We start from the raw sequence: 21,462 nt of genomic DNA, 5'->3' as shown, positions 1-21,462 counted from the left end.
TGTACTCTTCTCTGAAACAGAGCAAAAGATCAATATATATGCAGTTCCCTCTGTTTTTATTGCTCCACCATAACAATGGATTTAAGTAAGAGACTTGTAATTCCATATATTGTGATGGACCACGATATTATTGTGAGACTTTGGACGATACAATATCACAATATTTCAGCTATTGTTAGATCCCTAATCTAATAACAACGAAGACCCAGCGATCGAACCTAGAACCTTCTTGGTGTGAGGTGTAAGAGCTAGCCATTCAGCCACCACGCCACCATGTCCTTGTACATCAGACTTACTTTCCAGAGTGTCCTCCACCACTTCCTCCTCGGGGTCAATGGCCTCGTCAAACTCTTCCACCTCCACCTGCACTGGGTTAGCCCCCACCTCTGGCTCCTGGAACCATAAGAGAAAGCATGGGATTAGCAAGTAGTTTAGAAAGGACTTTACAACACGGTTACCACTCATTAAAAAGACTTAATATGCATGACATTTTTGTTTTATTACACATATTGAGGAACACAAACACAATAGTCAGAATGCTTTTTGTAGCTGGCAGGCCTAATTAAAAATACTTAAAATAAAAAAAAAAAAAAAAAAAAAAGTGAAAATATTACTTCATAAAGATATATTAGAATGCCTGAAAAGTGATAAGATCCAGAGTATGGCATTAAACTTATTCATCTCCTAAACACAAGCAGATGCCACCAGTCGAAGTTACAGATCAGAGTTAAGGAAAGGGAACCAAGCCCACAGCAAGAATGATTTTTTTTTTTTTTTTTTTTTTTTTGATATTTGTAAAGACCAATAAAACACTTGAATAAATGAAAGGGAAAAAAAAAAAAAGATAAGTTTAATGTCATACTGTGGAACATTCCAGACAAAGCAGTAACAGCTCCCTGGAGACAAGCAGGCGGTGAACCCATTGCCAGAAAAGTTACATAGTGTCCATTTCAAGAACATATATTATGCAAAATTGACATTTTAAAAATAATAATCTTCCCTCATTAATCTGGAGTTGTATTTCACATTATATTACATATATTACATTCCACTATAAAACTTCCTCTGAGCCTCAAAAAACACTCAGTTTGAAATTTCCCCAGATTGTGATGTCATAGGTAGAAGCCCTGTACAGTTTGTAAGCAAACATCAATATGTCCGGACAACAGGGTATATTGAGCACTGAGGCTATGATCATGTATATATATATATATATATATATATATATATATATATATATATATATATATATATATATATATATATATATATATATATATATATATATATATATATATATATATAGCCAATAAACAATAGGTACTTTTTTAGTTTGTTCACCAGAGACAACTTAAACATATTTTTCTCTCTTTTTCTCTCCACATTTACTTTATCTACATTTTGTCCATTTTCCCTAACTCTTCACCCGCCCCCTCCCTGCCTAACCTTCAGGTCTATTTCCTGCAGTCTTCAGTCCTCTTGATGCTGGTTTTCTAAAGTCCCTGCTCTGCTCTGAGCCAGTTCCTCCCTGAAGAATAATAAAGTCCTGGTTCGACCGCAGCCCAGTCCAGAGAGTCCACATCTGTGTGAGTGTAATGGCTCCTCCTTCAAACTAAGCTCATGATTATTAGGCAAAACCTCGGGGTGGGGAGGAGTTCAGGGAGGCCATGGAGGAGGACTATCAGACAGCCTCAAAGAGATTCCGGCAAACCGTCTGACCCCTCAGGAGGGGGAAGCAGTGCTTCATTAACACTGTTTTCAGTGCGGACGGAGAGCTGTTGACCTCAACTGGGGATGTTGTCGGGCGGTGGAAGGAACACTTTGAGGATCTCCTCAATCCCACCGTCACTTCTTCCGAGGAGGAAGCAGAGGCTTGGGACCCGGAGGCGGACTCGTTAATCACCCTGGCTGAAGTCACTGAGGTGGTTGGCAAGCTCCTCGGTGGCAAGGCTCCAGGGGTGGACAAGATCCATCCCGAGTACCTCAAGTCTCTGGATGTTGTGGGTTTGTCCTGGTTGACACGTCTCTGAAACATCGCATGGTGGTCGGGAACAGAACCACTGGACTGGCAGACCGGGGTGGTGGTGGAAGGGGGACCGGAGAGTGTGTTGCAATCACAGGGGAATCACACTCCTCAGCCTTCCTGGTAAGGTCTATTCCAGGGCACTGGAGAGGAGAATCGAAACGATAGTCGAACCTCGGATCCAGGAGGAGCAGTGTGGTTTTCGCCCCGGTCGTGGAACACTGGACCAGCTTTATACTCTCCATTGGGTCCTCGGGGGTTCATGGAAGTTTGCCCAACTAGTTCACATGTGTTTTGTGGATCTGGAGAAGGCATTCGAGCATGTCCCTCTTGATGTCCTTTGGGGGGTACTCCGGGAGTATGGGGTCAAGGGCCCTTTGCTATGGGCTGTCCGGTCCTTGTATGACCGGAGCAGGAGCTGCATTCGCATTGCCGGCAGTAAGTCAGGCCTGTTCCCAGTGCATGTTGGGCTGCCCTTTGTCTCAAGTGGAGGAGTTCAAGTATCTCGAGGTGTTGTTCACAAGTGAGGGAAGGATGGAGCATGAGATTGACAGGATCGGTGCATTGTCTGCAGTGATGTGCTTGCTGTATCAGTCCTTTGTGGTGAAGAAGGAGCTGAGCAAGAAGGCTCTCGATTTACTGGTCAATATATGTTCCTACTCTCACCTATGGTCATGAGCTCTGGGTAATGACCAAAAGGACAAGACTGCGGATACAAGCAGCCAAAATGAGTTTCCTCCGCAGGGTGGCTCGGCCCACCCTTAGAGATAGGGTGAGGAGCTCACTCACACAGGAGGAGCTTGAAGTAGAGCCACTGCTCCTACACGTCGAGAGGAGCCAGTTGAGGTGGCTCGGGCATCTGTTCCGGATGCCTCCTGGAGGCCTCCCTAGGGAGGTGTTCTGGGCATTTCCCACCAGGAGGAGGCCCCGGAGAAGACCAAGGGCACGCTGGAGGGACTATGTCTCTTGGCTGGCCTGGGAACGCCTTGGGGTCCCACCGGAGGTGCTGGAGGATGTGTCTGGGGTGAGGGGAGGTCTGGGTGTCCCTGCTTAGACTGCTGTCCCAGGATAAACGGAAGAAAATGGATGGATGGACTTCTTTAGACCCCAGGGTCCAGTGAAAAATTCAGATCATACAGAGGAATGTTTATGAACTAGTTTCTCAAGGTGAGTTACATGTGTCTAGTTACGACAGGCCCTCAGACTTTCAGGTGAGTTGGCTAATTTTACTTTAGGGAGTACTTTTTAGTGCAAGTTTTTTGAAAATCTACCATGATAAAGCCAACATCAAATAGTCAGTGCGTCTTATTGAGGATCTAAAAAACAATGATGTCTGGTGGCTCATTTTCCCCAATTACAAATGCATATTGTTGAAATTTTCACTGTACTGACCACCAGTCTATTGCCCTTGATTGGCCCCAGCTTCCTCTGTATTTTGATATGTGGCCCATAATGAAAACAGTTTGGACATCCCTGAGTCCCAGTTTGACATAAGTCCTGGTTTAGTCATTTGTCCTGATTTAATCCTGGTTTAGTCCTACCTTAGCATTGGTTAAGCCCAAGTATTTGGTTAGGTCTAGACCATAAGAAGCCCAAATTTTGCAGTCTGGTTCCTTATATTTTTAGAGCTGTTTTTCTTTAAGTTTGTCCTGGTGTAGGTAATTAAGCTCTGGTTTAGTCCAAAGACTCAGTCCTTCAACAATCATGGTTTACTCCTTGTTTACTTTTACTTTACATAAAACACTCTGAGTTTGTCTAAGACAAAGTTGATGTCTTAGACAAAATTAATTGTATAGAGCTTGTATAGAGATTGAACTTCTAATATCATCCATTATTGACAAAATCTGGCATTTTTGTCAACCTTGCACAGCAAGATGGATTGTGGCGATATTTGTGAGCTCACAAACTCACGAGAATCCATCTTGAGAGACTCCCGCTGTAAGATTACTCAGACCAATCACAGAGCAGCATTGAGATTTTTGTGGAAGCCAAAGGCCAAATGCCCAAGTGAATAAAAAACAAACATGGTGGGGTCAGTACAGACTATTTAGTTTCTGAAAACATGCAGAAGGAAAGCGCTTTGTGTATTTGTGGAAAGAAAAGACGTCTGTTCTTTTCTCTCAAGTGAATGTAACAAAAGTTTTTTCAGCATGTTCCATGACATTCCGCATTTTCTGATAGCTTTCAGCGACTCATCCTAGACTGAAAGTGTGTAGAACTCAATTCAGAGTGCTACACATATCAATCTACTACTAATCATCCTTAGAAATGCATTAGCCAAAACAACAAGTAAACAAGAGCCATGGAACAAGCTGATAAACTGCTGGGTCACTTCTGGTGAATGCATCGATCACTCTGTAGTGTTAGAAAACTTTTGAATGAACGTTGAGTTCAGTATTTGCATTTCGAAATCTCCATTGGTTTAACCGCTCTCTATTGGCAGTACTAGAAGACATCCGTGTCCTGTTTAAATCCCAGTTTATAAAATCTGCTCCAAACATTTGTTCTGACCTCCATCACAAACTCCTCCACCACAGTCTCCTCTGGGGCCGGTTCCTCCACGATGAGCTCCTCCTCCATCTGAAAACACAGGGACAGTAAAGAGGTTGTGGGTTAGACTCACTCTCTTTGAGTGGAATGTGCATGTCCTCCCTGGGTTACTGTGGCAGAGTGGTTAGCCTGTCTGGAGCTAGGCCTAAACCTGAGGCATCATGTTTCATGTTGTATGTTTACATTCAGAGAAGAGAGAGGATCAAAAGAAAACCACAGGAAATTGACCTATGCCAACAGAACAAAGGGAGGAAAGAAGTCTTAAGGAGAAGAGGGTAGGTGACGTGGGGCTTAGAAGAGAGGGGAAACAGTGAGAGAAAGATTAAAGTGAAGAGAGAGGGGGAGAGAGATAGAATGGTAAGACAGAGGAAGTTAGGGGACAGGAAGTAGGTTGAGAGAGAATATGGAGAGAAAGTGGAAGATGAGGGACAGAGAAGAGAAGAGACAGGGAAAGAAGAGGAGGGAGAAAGAGATGAAGTAAAGAGAGAGAGGGAGGAATCAAAAGAGAGAAGAAAAGATAGAGGGGGAGAAAGAGGAGGAAGAGAGAGATATAAGAGAGACAATGGCATGGGTGGAAAAGAAAGGAGAATGGGTGTAGAGATTTGAGAAGTAGATGGAAAGGGAGACAGAGAAGGACAGAGGAGTACAGAGACACAGGGAGAAAGATTTACAAAACTCACTTTAGTAGCCAGAACCTGGGAGGCAAAGCATAAGATCAGGACGACCCACAGCCTCATCTTCAACAGTCTGACCAAACAGAGAAACAACACATAAACATTAATACAAACTCATGTTATTAACCTCAACAAAACACACTGGACTCTTACTCCTGTTGACTGTGAAAATAGAGAAAGTCTTTTCAGACAGATTTTGCATTATGCGATGGGTTTTCATTTATTCTGCCCCCCATTTCATAGCTTCATCAGCCACTATGTAAGTTCCTTATGGTAAATGGTCATATTTTTATATAGTGCTTTTCCACCTTCGAGGCACTCAAAGCACTTTACACTAAGGAACCACTCACCCATTCACACACACATTCATACACTAGTGTACGCAGACACAGGTGTATGAATTCAAACCATCAAACTTCAGGTCTGTGGACAAACGCTCTACCAACTGAGCTACTGTCGCCCCCTTATTAGGGTTTAGCTCAAATCCAAGCATCTGCACTGATCAGCGAAACAGGTTGGTCAAAAACAAACAAAACACTTGCTCCCCCTCCCCTCTTGTGTCACTGTAACTTCACTGTCTGTAAAAGGACTCTCTCACGTTTCTCAAACAAACTGGTCTTTGTGTCTTTTGTCCAGAACATTTCGGGTTGGGCTGGTCTGCATCATTCAGTTTACACTGTGCCCCAAACATCTCACTGGAAAAGGGTCAACTCCACCAGGAAAACATAAAACTCATTCCTGATTCCTGAAAATAAAACATTTAACATTTGTTTTTCAATGAGGAGTTCAAGTCAAAATCAATGCAGAACTTGGACTAAAAAGACTAAAACTAAGAAAACTAAACCAAACTAAAACAGGACAAAACTACAACTGAACCAGGGCTATACCAGCATCAAATCATAACTAAACCAGGACTCTAAACTTGGACTAAAGCAAGAAAAAAAAAAAGGAATAAACAAGGATTATCCAACCAAAACAAGACTGCGCAATAGCATTTTGGGCTAGGGCTAACCCAGGACAAAACCTGTACTACCGCAGGTTTAAACCAAGACCAAAGCTGAATCAAATCTGGACTTAACAGGGGATGATTCTGGACCAGGACTAAAGCAGGTAATAACATAGGACAGATCCCAGACAAATGCAAGACTAATTGAGGACAAAAATAGAAAACCTAAACCTGGACTAAAAAGTACTTGACCAAACCACCCTAGACTAAACGGGGGATGATTCTGGACCAGCCCAGACTAAACCAGAACTAAAAAAGGCATTAACATGGAAGAACAAATTTGGACAAAACTCGAAATAATGCATGACTAAAACAGAAAAAAAAATAAAAATAAATAAATACTGGACTATGGCTAGGCCAAACCCAGACTAAACCAGAACTACACCAGGTCTAAACCAAAGAATGATGAACTCACGAATAGACCAAAACTAATTTATGTGAGCTTCAAATTTAGCCCCCAACTAAACATAACTAAAATGTAATGTATGTAATGTAAATACCCAGACCTAACACTTCCTAAGCCTGGATCATTCTTAATAAACCATTGTTCATTATGAATTAAGTCTTTGTTCATACTTCATTAATGCTGTAAACAGTGTAGTTATTATAAAGTGCTTGCTCTACATTTTGAGAACCACTGCATTGGATAACGTCTGACAGTTCTATTTTCCATAATTGGGGTTTTCCCGAGCCAAGGGAAAAACATTTAAAGCATGGTGTTTCTCAATAGGTGAAACTTTCCACCGTAAAGGAGTCAACACAAACATGTACCGTCACTGCACTGTCAACAGGGGTTTTCCTAAGTCTGGATTCCAGATGCTATCTCAAGTTAGCTCTGAGTTAGAACAGGAAAAATATGAATCAAAATGCAACCGGAGAGCTCAGCAAATATGGATTCATTTTGTGTAATTATTTATTTTCCTTAATTAAAATAGTTAGATAATATTTTGCTATAGAGGTAGACATGTCATTTGATTGGGCATAGACAACTTGCCTTTTATTCATCTTATATAGTGCAAAATTGAGCTTTTAATCCATTTATAACGGCGTTTCCTTATCATTATCAAACTCAGAGTTGTATTTTGAGTGATTCATGCATGTTTGAGTAATTCTCTACTGTCCTTGAATGCTCAGAAAATTTATATTTTTACCTACCCTCTATCTCCATCCACCTCTCTGTTCTTAATTAGTCGCAATCATATAATTTTCTTCCAATGCCATTCTGCCAAGACTCTAAAAGCCCAAAACTTAACAATGTACAAGTACATGTTCCTAGACCTGATCTTAATTCTAACCAGTGGTAGAGGAAATATTCAATTTTTTCACTGAAGTAAAAGTACGGACACCGGAGCAAAGAAATACTCAAGTAAAAGTATCACATGAAAAAAAATCTACTTAACTAAAACTATTGAAATATGTTTTGAAAATAAACGTAAAAAGTAAAAAGAAAAAAATAATAATTTGCACAAATTTTGAGATCTTATAAAGTTAGTTAGTTGGTTAGTTAGTTTATTCAGACACACACAGAAAAATAAATAAAGCATTATCACAGTCACATACACAGAATTTGTTCATTGTGACTAAAAGGCATTGGCTGAAGCTAAGCTTATTTATGCCTGCCTAATTCCACATATAAAGAACAATACACACAACAAGAGAAAACACAACAATATCAAATAATTTTACAATACAGAAGAAATACATTTGTTTTTTATATTCTTACGGTTACCTCTGGGTTTATATTTATATATATAATAATCATTAGTAGTCCTTATTATCAAAGCTTTAAATGTATTGATTTTGATAAAGATTTGTGCTCAGTTTTGATTAACAGAAACAGTTAGCTGTTAGGTCAATATTGCCAACAAAATTTTAAATAATTATCATTGCATTCCAGAAATAATGCATAATATGTCTTCTTTAAACTAACAGTTTATGTTTTTTCCTTACTTTTTGGTATTATATTTTGATTTTGGAATTGAAAATGTACTTCTCAATCTTCCAAGAATGTCCCTGTGCCTTTCAGATGATGTTTACTTCCCACCGACACTAAAATTTTACAGAAACAAGTTAAAAGTGTTTCTAAGTGTGTCTTTTTACCAGTCCATTTAACCTTTGAGCTCTCATTAACCCATGCCCATAACTCTCTCTCCTCTGTTGTCCCATCAAAATAAAAAACCCTTCTTCCTCCACATCCTGCCACACTAAAATCATTTTTGTGTGGGACCAAGTGGAGCTTGTTGTTGTTCATTTCAGACATCTGAGCATTACATCAAATCTCTCAGAGTGGGTGAGAGGAGGATCAGGGATTCTGACTCCCAATGAAAGAGACACTAATCCAAAACAAGTTGGTATTAGAAAAAGAATAACTGATTCTACAGTATGAAATGTTTTATGATAATGCACTACATAAAAAACACACATGTACAGAAGTTACACTTAAAGGAGCACTATGGAACTGGTGGGAGGCACATCGCGTGTTTCTATGGACATGTTATTGCGTTGCCTCAAATGTGCAACAGCATGGTATTAAACGTATTTAAAGGTTCAGTATCATTATGTCTTATTTTATCTCCAAAAATATCTTAAAAACATAAACTTGTAACGTGAATGAGGTCGCCTCTCCACAGATCTGACCTGTAACTTGGTCTGTTGGCGTAGTCCGGTTGCCTCCATGGAGATGTTATTGCTTTGCTTGGAATGCACCTTTAAATAATGTAGGTAATGGTAGAAGGTAATGTAGTCATAATTGTAGTACTTTTTATAATGTCAGTCATTGTAGCACATGATGGTTATGCATATTCTCTCTATACTAGGTTTCCTCAAGTTTCCCCCCATCAACCTAAAACATGCAAAGTAAAGTATTCTTGTAGCTATAGCTAAATGCAACAATAGTTTTAATAGTAGTAATAATGGCAATAGGCTATCAATTGGTTGCAGAGGAATTGTTGTATAACCAAGAATTGAGAATGTTTGGTAAACTGTGAGAAAAGGATACATGTCCCACTCTCCAAATACTTAAGGACCTAACTGCATTTATGGGTTACACCAGACATGGGCAAACTACAATCCAGGGGCCACACCCGGCCGTTTGGGCTTATTAATCCGGCCTGCCAAATGTGACCAAATTATTATATATTAAAATAGCTAAGGATAAACCTTGTTCAATTTACCTTTTCAACAAATTGTTGATCTTTTGGCACTTGATAAAACTGAATGTGTGTTTTTCTGCTGCGTGTGTTTAACTGAAATTTAATAAATGTATTATTAATTTAATTAATGCATTTGGAAAACAGTTTGTACTAAATTTGCCTTATTCATGATTTGCTACATGTTACAGGCTAAATCTCTAATGTAATATATACATACATATGTCCTGGCCCGGCCCCTCTGTCAAATTTTAGAACCCATTGTGGCTCGTGTATCAAAATGCCCATCCCTGGGTTACACTGTTATTTAGATAGAAAAGTACATATTCTTTCTGCATTGAGTCTGTAGCAAATAGCCACTAGTCTTATTCAGATATGTTGTCATAGTTTAGAACATTGTTTAAGGGGGAAAAAGTCCATTGTTGTTGGGTTGTTTTTTTTTGTGACTATGTTGCAGTACTCTGATTACTTCATTTTCAATTCCTTTTGTAATCTGCCGAGCAATAAAAGCACTTGCTACTTATTGATATTTTGTCTTATTGCATTTGGTCTTGGTAAAATGTCCACTGGGTCCAAGTAAATCTGCATTGGGTTAAAGTAAACAAAAAATTCCATTGGGTCAAAGTAAAAAATCTGCTTTCCTTCAAAGTAAAAAATCTGCTTTGGGTCACAATAAAATTCACTTTCCTGATGTTTTCTTTGAATTAAATGTAAAAACTGATTTGCGGGTTAATTAGACTAATTTTCTTATATCTTTGACATAGTTTTGACACAGTTGGTATGAATATGAAGTATATTGGCTTAGGACTTTGAGGATAACCGTATTTAAAAGCATACTGGGACATTATCCACATTCCTCTGGTTTAGTTTAAAGAGGCAGAGTCTAAGAGTAGTCTAATGAACTGCCAGCAGAGACAGACTCAAACTCCTCTCCACCTCAAGATATAGGGCATTTTCTACATGCTCCAATGGTTACCGCAGAGCACAGGAGGTTCCGCAAACAAAGGAACATGTTTGAACAATATGGGGTATTCAAGGATCTAAACCACGCCTAAATCAGGACTAAATTAGGACTAAACTAAAACTTGAAGTGCACCATATAACTTTTCTAGGAAAGATTAAGCTAACTTTGTTTCTCCATAGAAATGTTCTAGTTTTGCCTCAAATGTTCCGCAGTATGGCATATTTATATTTTAGATCTTAGCCTGGTGGTGCCACCTACTTCTCTCTATGGAGATGTATACAATTAATTGCCACTGTGGAACACTCTAGGCAAAGCAATACCATCACCGCGGAGACAAGCACACTGGGTACCCTCCACCAGAAAAGGTTACACAGTGCATCTTTAACTAGGGCTGAAGGACAAGTGTAATCCAAGACTAAGCAAGTTCTTGAGAATATTTTGAAAGTGAGTAACTAGTTTTAACACATATTGCAAGGATAAATGCAGTTCACAGTGCACATTAAGGAGCATTAACATTTGAGAGAAGACTGAGAGAAGACTGTCTAAACTATAGTGTTAGCAGCTTTTACACAAAATAGGACCCCATGGAGACATAGGGAGGGCATCTGACACACAGGGACATTGCAGAACATATTTGTGGAATTCTAAATTCTAAATTCTTATTTATTTATTTACTGTTTGTGCTTGTCCCAAAAATGCACAGGAGTAGATTAGGATACAAGCATGTTGGGACTTATGCCATGAAAAGTTTAAAGTTTGCATATTGTTGAGTTCAGTGGTGACATTTGAACAAACCCTGAAGCTGTAAAGAAGACAGGAGAAGAGAGGAGCAACAGAGAGAGAGAGAAAGAGAGAGAGATTTACTGTGAACAGAATGTGTGGCCCTGAGGCATGTCTTTCACTGTAGAGTCAAAGGGCATGTGTGGATGTCATGTGCGTAGAGTGCTCATGATTCAAAACAGATTTGGACAAGTTTAAAGGTGACAAGACAAATCTGAGTTTTACATGGGTAATTTAGCCAAATGTTGTTTATGAACTAAAAAAACAAGTTCCTCTAACAAGCCAAATGCATATGCAAAACATTTATAAAGTGCCTTGCTAGTGCCTTAATTTGCAGATAGAGGAACCAATTGGAATTCAGCATTGAAACTAGCTACCCAAATGAGAGACTCATGTGAGGCTCATTTTGCTTTCTGATTGGATAATGATGTTTAGAATCAAAACACCAAATTATAACATAAATAAATGGGACATTGTGCCAAATGTCTTTGTAATTAAGAATAAATCAGCATTACAATAGTTACCAGTAAAATCTGTATTTGATTTGAACATGTTTATCTCATATGTGGGGATATATTCAGTACATTAATTCATTCATTCAGGTCATATTTTGACGAAATTTAAAATCAAAACATTACACACATTCCTCGAGTACCGTCTAAGATATCATAATGTTTAATAGAGCATTTTCCAACTAAATGTGTGAATGAAACCAAACCCAGCTCCAGGTATGTTTTTGATGAAGAAATATCATTATGGTTAAACGCGAAACAGCTTAATTTAATAAGACCTTTGATTGAACCAGTCTGCTGCTGGTACGTCCCTTCTTCTCAGCAATGACGTCCTCTGTTCAACTCTTTGACACTAGAAACTTGGATGTGGAAAACTACTGCATCCCTGGCATTAGGATAGTCCCTCCCACAGCTAACTTTGCACAACGGAGCACCTCTTTCCCCTTTAAAACAAAAAAAAAACTGAGTTCTCTGACGGGAAATGGCCAGAAAAACCTACTAAAAGCTAAGTAGCATGTCAGTGCTAACGCTAAATAAAAAAACAGCTTAATGTACGGAAAACTATTTGAATTGGAGGCACACTGCGTTCCCAGGAAGCGTGCTCGGAGGCTAGCGACGACCGGACTGACGTAGCAGCTAAACAAATTATTTTATTTGGAAAACGCTGAGCAAAACCAAACAGCCAGGTTCATAAAGGAGGGCTTTTCATTCAAATGGGTTTAATGTGGCAGAGTCTGTGAGAAAAATGCAAATAAGATTATGTAAAATTATTTGAAGCTAGAATGTTAATTTTACTTTGATCCATTTGACTTGATTAAATTTATTAAATCAATAGATTAATACCAAATAGTTTCACACCAGAAAATATTTTGGTGAGTACTTTAAATCATCTTGAATGTATCAAATTAAATAACTAATAGGAATGAACTGAACCTCAACAAGTTCCACCTATTAAATAACTATATTGGGGTGAAAACTAGGGGTTAAAGAGGGGATATTTGACTTCTATGGGATATTGAGAGCTAACACATAGTTTATTTAGATTGCAATTGTTAGGGAAAATAAGTGTTGTCCTTACAAACCCTAGAGTTGTAAAGAGAGGCAGAAGACTCTGGATCTCTGAGACAGCAGACGTTTATTTACCATCAGTCCAGGATACGGTGACTTGAATACTCAACACTGCCGATACTAACTGTTACTGTTACTGATACAGTTAGTAATGACCCTTTAAGTCTGACTATGCTTCCATACAAGGAGGCTTAAGAACTAAGGACAGCCTGGAGACAAGCTGGCCAAGACAAAAGGAGAAGTAAATAGCATACCACTTCAGAGAGACAAGTGACCAAGGTAACTGATAATGTTAAAGAAGGACAAATTTTGTAATAGTTGGATGATGCCATAACCACAGAGAAATGTCAACAATGAACTGGAGGTGTCCTTGCTCAGATTATGCAGGAGATGCAAAATTCCACAACAATCATATTACCTTTTATTGTTTTGAAAATGCTATATTTGCCAAAAACAATGTATTAACATGTTTAATAAGTTTCATTTTTGTTTTTGAAGCTCTGAGACTCACTGTCCTTTGCTCTCCGCCCTAAGTCACGCCCCCTTCAGAGCACTATCATAACACTATCAGTGTGCATCCCACTAATGAAACTACTGCGCATCACATCAGGTTTGTCAAGTTGACATGTACAGTTTTGCATCATACTTTTGTATATTTCTGAAGAATTGTGATGTGGAGGCATGGGTGACGTAGGCGTACAGCTAACTGTACGGAGGGTTTGAATAGGGGCCAAGAGAGATTGCAAAAACACTCAGACATGCATGTCCTCATGTCATGTATGTCCATGCATGTTTTTGATGAGGGAACAATGTGATAACATGATAGAAAGCAAAAAAAAAAAAAAAAAAAAAAAAAGCATAATACCCCCTCTTTAAACCACTAAACTAGGTCAAAGCTAATACTAAATCAGCCAGCTAATATTTCTGTTGTTTGTTTATCTTATAAAATGATGCCAAATTGTACTAAACTTAAAAGCCGCACTATGTAACTTTTTCTATCAAGTCTATCACTTGCTTTTCTTCATAGAGATGTTATTGTAACCTGGTACTACCAGGCCAAGTTACAGGTCAGATCTATAGAGAGGTGAGCCCATTTATAGTAAGAATGAGTGTTTCTCCCAGGTATTTTTAAGCAATAAAAACACCTCTTATTAAATGCGAGATACAGTTACCATATTGTGGAACATTTCAGGCAAAGCAGCAACATCTCTATGGAGATATGTGGTGGGCCCTTTAGAAGAACGTTACACAGTGCACCTTCAAATACTCCACTGAAAGTTTATTTACATCCAAATAAGTCAAACAAAAACATATTGAATAATTAGTGCAAAATATCTCCCTAGGACAAATTGAATAAGATAAAGAATGGTTAATAGTTCAACAATTTGGTTATGACAACATTAGGGTTATTTTAGGTTAGGTTTAGGTTAGGGTTAGGGGTTAGATTTAGGATAGGGTTGAAATTAGGTTAGGGTAGGGTTAGGGTTAGAGTTGGGGTATGATTAGGTTAGGGTTGGGTTAGAGTTAGGGTAGGGTTAAGTTAGGGTAGGGTTAATGGTACAGATACAGTAAAATAAAACAGAAGGACACCATTATAATAAAATTGAAAAAAGTTATAAAAACAGACTTTTCATGAAACGTTTGGTCTAATAAGTAGTAACTTAAAATCCTCAAATTACGATTCTGTAAATATGCCAAATAAAAGATGTAGTGGTTGTTTTTTTTTCTGTGTGTAAACTGCGTGTGTTGACAGAGTTTTATGGAGTTTGGAAAACTGGAGGATTTCTGGTTTATCGTCACAGACACAGAGCAAACTCAAGAAAACTCAAGAAAACTGCATCAACAGCTGCAGCAAATAACAAGCAAATGAATGAATGCACAAGAGACAGTACGCTCTATGGGAAAACATCCTTAAAATGAGGCTCTTCATTTACCACTGGCAGACAATTCTCTATCCCAGAAGATTCTTAAAAATCTACAAAAATGCTGAATCATAAAATATAGTACAAACTGAAGTCATTTAAAGCCTCTATTCTGCTTTTTTGAATTATGCAAAACAGCAGGGGGCATGTGGATTTACCACCTTCACACTAAGGAGCAAAGCAACCCAAATGAAGTTAAAAACAATAGCTGCTACCTTCACATTTGCTTATTAATGACACGCCCACTTTCATTAATTCCATTTGATTTGTATTTTGGTTAAAGGTGTGTATGTTACTATGTAACATTTCTGATGGAGGATATGTCACCTGCTTGTCCTCATGAAGGTGGATTACCTCAAATGTTCCACTGTATAGCATCATCTAGTTCCATGAAAACACTTATGAATTTTAATTAACCATTGCATAGTGACTTTCAAGACACCCAACGCAGTTTACAATGCATTAGTCATTAACTCCACACTATGGGATTGCAAGGTAGCCACAGCTGCCCTGAGACAGCCGGAAGCAATCTGCACCATTGCCCCTTCTGACCACCACCAAAGCCCACTCACCACATTCATACTAGTCAATCAGGGTGAAGTGTCTTGCCTAAGGACACAATGACCACTGCTTCCCCACTATGGCACCTAGCATTCTCAGTGGTCTCCCATCCAAATACTAACCAGGCAAAGCCCTGCTTAACCTCAGAGATCAGATGAGACCAGGCTTTGGCCAGCTGGTATGGCCACAAGAAGCAGTGACATAAGCTGAATGTTCCACAGTATGGTGTGAGCTTGCAGTTTTATTATCAAGCAATACTCTTTGTATTGCTTGTCTCCAATGGAGATTACTAGTTTTATGCCATTTTGTGAAATCTTTCTGGCAAAACAACATCTCCTTGGAGCTTTTGGACCTTCTACCTAAAACCTTACATACTGCCCCTTTAAACAGCTATGCTAGGTCTAGCCTATCATGCAGATAACTCCACACAGAGACCTTTTCTTGTTCATCAGAAGAGAGAAAGCAGGATGTGTGGAACTCGAGGCCCTTGTTACATGAGCTCCTTTAGTTTATTGTCTGCTCCATGCTTCCCCTCCCCCACCTTTACTCCGTCCCCTCTCTCCTCACCCTTTTCCCTAAACTCTCACCCCTCCCAAAATGACCCCAGCCCCCTTTCACTCTCCTGGGACCGACTCCTGGACTCTCCCTGCTTCATACACCTGGGACCTGGAGAGGAGGTTTGAGATCAACCAAAATAAGACCAAAGTTTCCTCTATTTGAAAAGTGGCAGACTTTTGTTGTTTCAGTAAGGAGTATCTGTTATTTTTCCATTGTTGGGTTCACAGCTTATTATTCAAAACGTATGGTTGCTAGGTGATTGAATAAAATGTTAAAATGAATCATGTTATAAATAGCTAGTTTAAACTAAAAACACAAATTTACACAGTGAGCAGTGAGCACATTAGTTATGTCTGAAACATTCTTGAGTGTTTCTCTGTGTCCTCTGTGGCAGACAGCTTCCACATCCCTCTCTCTCCTGACTGTCACAGCCAAGACCTGGCATTTCCCACAATCCTCTGCTCCTCCCTCCTGTTTTCTCTTTTATTCTCTCTGTCTCTGCCTCTCCCTCTCTCCTTCATGAGCTGTATGCTCCCCTCTCTCTCCCCCCTCACTCCTTCTCTTCTTTTCTCCATCCTTCCCTTTTTGTTCTTTCTTCTTCCCCCTTTCCTCCTTTCTCTTCTTCTCTGTCTCCTTCATCTATCTCCACTCCCTCTCTCTCTCACCTCTCTTTTGCTCTCTCCCTCACCACACCCCATTCCTTTTCTCTCTATCTCTCTCCCATCCCTGTTCTCTTCTTCTTTCTCCTCTCTCCTCTTCTTTCTTTGTTACTCTATTCTTCCTCTATCTGTTTCTTCTCTGTCTTCTGTCTTTCTCCTCTCTCTCTCCCCTCCTCCTCTCTCCTCCCTCCTCTCTCCTGTCTTTCTCTCTCTCTTTCTCCTCTTGATCTCTACTCTTTCATTCTCCTCCTCCTCTCTCCTCTCTTTCTCTCTCTCGTCCTTCTTCTCTTCCTCTCTCTTCCCCCTCCCTCCACTCTTTCCCCTCCTCCTGTCTCCCCCCTCTCTCTCTCCTCTCTCTTCCTCCTCTCATCTCCTCTGTCCTCCATTTCTTTCTCTCTCCTCCTCCTCCACCCTCTCTCTCAATTTCAATTCAATTCAATTTTCAATTCAATTCAATTTCTCTCCTCTTCCTCTCTCCTCTTTCCTCTCTTTCTCTCTCTCGGTCTCCTCCTCCTCCCTCCTCTTTTTCTCTCTTTCCTCCTCCCCTGTTGCTCAATCCTCCTCTCTCCTCTATTTTTCGCACTCCCTCTGTCTCCTCCTCCTCCCTCCTCTCTTTCTCTCACTTTTTTCTCCTCTCCTCTCTTTCTCTCTCTAGTGCCTCCTCCTCCCTCTCTCTCTCTCTCTTTCTCTCTTCTGCCACCTCAACAATCCCCCTTTACACAATTTTATGTCTGTACTAAATCTGCAGCAAAGCCCTATCTCAATGGGACAGACTTGGACAGGTATGACCGAAGAACAACAATAACACATTCTACTAACAGGGAAAAAAAATCAGGATTAATTCAAGTTTGAGTCACCGAAAAGTGAAGAGAACTATTCACAAGATGAAAATAATGAATCCTGTTTTAAACAAAAGTTACTAGAGTTAGACAGGAAATGGGTTTGGGCAGGTGTGATGGAGGAAAGGTAAAAACAAAAAGTAGTGAAGGGCTTTGGTGAGATTAGGGAAAACTATTAGAAAGATGCCAATGCCAAAAACGAAAAGAAAATCTAAACCAGGACTGAACAAGTACTGGACCAGGGATGACACAGGATTAAACCAGGGACTAAAACCAAGACTGAAACAGTAGCTAAGCCAAGAATGACCCAGGGCTGAACTAGGACTGACCCAGGACTGAACCAGGGATTTAACAAGAACTGAACCAGAGATTAAACCAGGACTGAATATATAAATCTGGGACTTAAACCACAATTAAAAAAAGGACTAAGCTAGAATCTAAACCAGGGCTAAACCAAGACTTAACCACTAGGCCTTTGGAGGAAAAATACTTATCATATTCAAACAGGTCTGACCACCAAAAGACAAAGAATAATGTGTGAGAATATGTAATAAAGATAAATCAGTTAAAAAAAAAAAAAAAAAAAAAAAAAAACTGTTCAAGAGTATATGCTTTTTGTGAATGTTATTTTGCCACAGCTGAGATTTGAGAAGAGTTAAACGAAACATCTACAGAGATTTGAACAGCTGTGGAAACACACATTCTTTCACATGTTTGTCATAAAACGGGGTGGAGGAGGAGTTGGAGGAAAAGGAGGAGGAAGAGAAGAGGAGGAAAGGAAGGGGGGGAACCAGGAGAACCAATTCTTCCATGTGTAATAAGATTCACTAAAATATGGCTTGGCCCCAAAGAAGTGAACAGTTGTCACGGAAAATCTGTATCTTGCAAAGATCCCATCTAAGAGTGAGCTCTTAGATGGGATCTTTGCAAGATCTCCAGGTGTACTTCGCTACAAGTGTACTTCGCTACCTTCCAAGAAGTATAAGTACAATGGATACTTTTTTCTTTTACTTCATCTTTCACTACATCTGAGAGCAGATATCTGTACTTTCCACTCCACATTTTTTTTAACTGGAATGAAAAGTAAAAAGTACTTTTCATATGATTTGAGTGGTATTTTTTCCATGTTTATGGTAACATCCTGAAGTTTTCGAGTTCAAGCAGTGGTTTTGGGCAAACAAAAATAAATACTCAAAATTGATGAGAAAAGTTAAGAAACTGATTTATATTGCTATAGTTGATAATAAGATAATGTCTCATTTTTAATCAATATCACTACATTTACATTTTAACAAATGAACACTTGTATAAAATACTTTAATTTTTTACTCTTAAAGTACATGTTTAAATGAGTACTTTAATAGTTTTACTTAGATGTTTTCATGTGATACTTTTACTTGAGTAACTTTTTACCTGTGTATCTGTACTTTTACTTAAGTAACAAAATTTCATCCACCTCCAGTGGAAACAGATGGTGAATGCACTGCCTGGATTTCATGATGTCATGTTTCAGGTACAAATCACTGTGTACTCTACTCTAGTTGGATAATCTGCATAATGTTTATAATGAAGGGTCCAATACGTGCTTGTCTCCACAGAGACATTATTGCATTAACTTGAATGTTCTTATGTGATTAAACATATTGAGACAAGTAGGTGGCAATAGGAGGACAAATTACATCTCAGATCTGTGGAGAACCAAGCTCACTCATGATAACAATGCACATTTTTCAAGGTATAGAGAAGTGCCTAATGCCTTCCTCTGGAACATTTCTGGCAAAGCAATCATCTCTGTGGAGGCAAGCATGTGGCAGACGCCGTATCAGAGAGGTTACTCTGTGCACCTTTTTCACACTGATTATAATTGTTACAGCCAGATAGAAATCATTCAATTTGGCTTGCATCATTAACAACCATTGAAGCTCCATCCTTCTTCCTTGTTCCCTCTCCCTCATTCTCTCTCTCTCCCACTTCCCCTCTCTAACCCTTTCCCTCCTTGTTTCTCTCTTCCTCGCTCCCTCTTTCTCTCTTTCCTCTGCTTTTTCCATCGCTCTCTCCCTCCTCCCTCTCTCATGTCTTCTCTGTCTGATTTTCCCTTGTCCCTTGTCGATGTGGCACAGACAATACATCGCTCTTAACCACAGTCGCTACCTGGCTGTGCAGTTATGACAGAGGAGAGTAACTAATGATTTAAACCAGATGCCCAAAAGAATACTTTGTAATGGATACAAACACTCCAGACACTGTCGACTTTAGAGTAACCTTTGGAGGTCTTAAATTTAGTTAAAGATTTAAACTATATAAAACTTAGGTATGAAAACATGTTAGGGAGATTGGTAAAGCTAAAAATGAATTCAAAGGAAAATTTGGGTGAACAATAACATTTGACAAAAATCGTTGCTTAAAACCTTAAATCATTATATTTTCTATTTATTGGGTCACGTAAAACAAAAAAACAAACAAAAAAAAAAAAAAAAAAAAGAGAGAAAAAGATTAGCCTAACAAGATGGTTGTAAAAGTTTAAGGGATTAAGCTAAAATTGCAGATTTCAAAGTGCACTACAACAAGGCGTTGTCGTACAAAGATTAACTAGCTTTGTTTAAATTTGAAGACGGAAAATGGATTTTGTTTCATTCAGTAACTTATCTCTTAAATTTCAATCAAAAAGTGGTGAAATTTTGATTATTTTGGTCCTGAACACATAAAGGTTCAAGCATGTTTGAAAGCTTGCATACCCATTTGTAGCATAAGCTCCTCTCCTCCTCAACTCAACTCAGATGTTCAAAATTGTCCCCAAACCAATTTATAAGATTTTACACACTAGGACCAATATTTGCTATGTTTTAGCTTGAAAATGTACAACAGAAAATTGTATTTCACCGTCACTATATAATAAACAAAAAAATGCCAAGCAAAAACTATATATAAAAAAAACAAAAAAAACCAAAAGGCGATCCTGGTTTAGTCCTGGTACAGATTTGGCTTAGCCTGTTCTAGTCATGGTTTAGTCCTGGTTTGGTCCAGGTTTAGTCCCACCTTTGATATGGTGTGCAAATGTGAACACAGCCATAAGACAAAACGCAACAATAGAAAGAAGAAGCTGATTCATATAAAAGTTATAATTGTGAATGAATGTACTGCAGACAGTAGATCTGTTTCTTACCTGTACTTGTCAGAGCAGGAAAGCAGAGAAGAGCACTGTAGCACAGTCGGGCGGTCTAACACAGGCTTCTCTCCTTAAGCCTAAGGACATCCATAAGGGGGACGTCCCAAACTGGAATCTGACCCCCTCTCTCCTTTCTCTCCTCCCCCTCTCTTCTTTCTCTCTCTCTCTCTCCTGCTCTCTCTGTCTCTCCTCTGCTCCTCCCCCTCTCCTATTCTTCAGTGCAAAGACACTCCCTCTGTGGGTGGGTATGTGACATGAGGATAAAAAATTAAAAAAAACTTTGCCAAAGACTGAAAAATACTTGAATGTGATTTTCTATATTGTTAAACTGTTAAGCTGAGAAATATTACACTAATGTGTTAGCTTTAGCCTTATATATTTCCAGATTTAGCTTTTATAATTTTGTGCATCATTCATTCTCTTCACATTCAGTGGTGGCCATAGCTGGCCTATTGTAGCCATAGCTGCCCTGGGCCAGACTGACACAAGCAAAGCTACCAATCTGCGGCATCTGCCCCTGTGACCAATCACTTACATACACATGTGTTTATTTATGGGCAAGGTGGGTGATGTGGCGTGCCCAAGGACAAAATAACAGTATGGTAACTTTATTCATTAAAGTAATTGAGTTTATGAGCCTTTATTTATTTAAGATTACTGCACCAATTCCAATGAAGTTGGGATGCTGTGTAAAAAAATAAAAAAATAAATAAAAATCCAGAATACAATGATTTGCAAATCCTATTCAACCTATAGTTACCTGAATAAACTACAAAGACATGATATTTAATGTTCAAACTGATAAACTTTATTGTTTTATGTAATTGTATGTATTCACTCATTTTCAATTTGATGCCTACAACACGTTTCAATAAAGCTGGGATAAGGGCAACAAAAGAATGGGAAAGTTGAGGAATGCTTAAAATACACCTGTTTGGAACATTCCACAGGTGAACAGGTTAATTGGAAACAGGTGAGTGTCATGATTGGGTATAAAAGGAACATCCCTGAAGGGCTCAGTTACTCACAAG

General features: G+C 39.0%; 1 protein-coding gene across 1 annotated transcript in view; it reads right to left on the bottom strand.

Moving 5' to 3' along the window:
* The window catches only part of sparc (secreted protein, acidic, cysteine-rich (osteonectin)), a 40,821-nt gene extending 20,299 nt beyond the window's left edge, over positions 1-20,522 (bottom strand). Inside the window, exons 1-4 of the mRNA XM_033973620.2 lie at positions 20,429-20,522; positions 5,254-5,320; positions 4,535-4,603; positions 297-393 (exon numbers count right to left, since the gene is read on the bottom strand). Coding sequence (XP_033829511.1) covers positions 297-393; positions 4,535-4,603; positions 5,254-5,310 — 223 coding nt within the window. The 5' untranslated portion in view covers positions 5,311-5,320; positions 20,429-20,522. The remainder of the gene's footprint in view (positions 1-296; positions 394-4,534; positions 4,604-5,253; positions 5,321-20,428) is intronic.
* Positions 20,523-21,462: the final 940 nt, after the last annotated feature.

This window comes from Periophthalmus magnuspinnatus, chromosome 10 (assembly GCF_009829125.3).
Source record: "Periophthalmus magnuspinnatus isolate fPerMag1 chromosome 10, fPerMag1.2.pri, whole genome shotgun sequence".
NCBI lineage: Eukaryota > Metazoa > Chordata > Actinopteri > Gobiiformes > Gobiidae > Periophthalmus > Periophthalmus magnuspinnatus.
The sequence above is the reverse complement of the archived record's forward strand: the minus strand, read 5'-3'. Positions and strand labels throughout refer to the sequence as shown.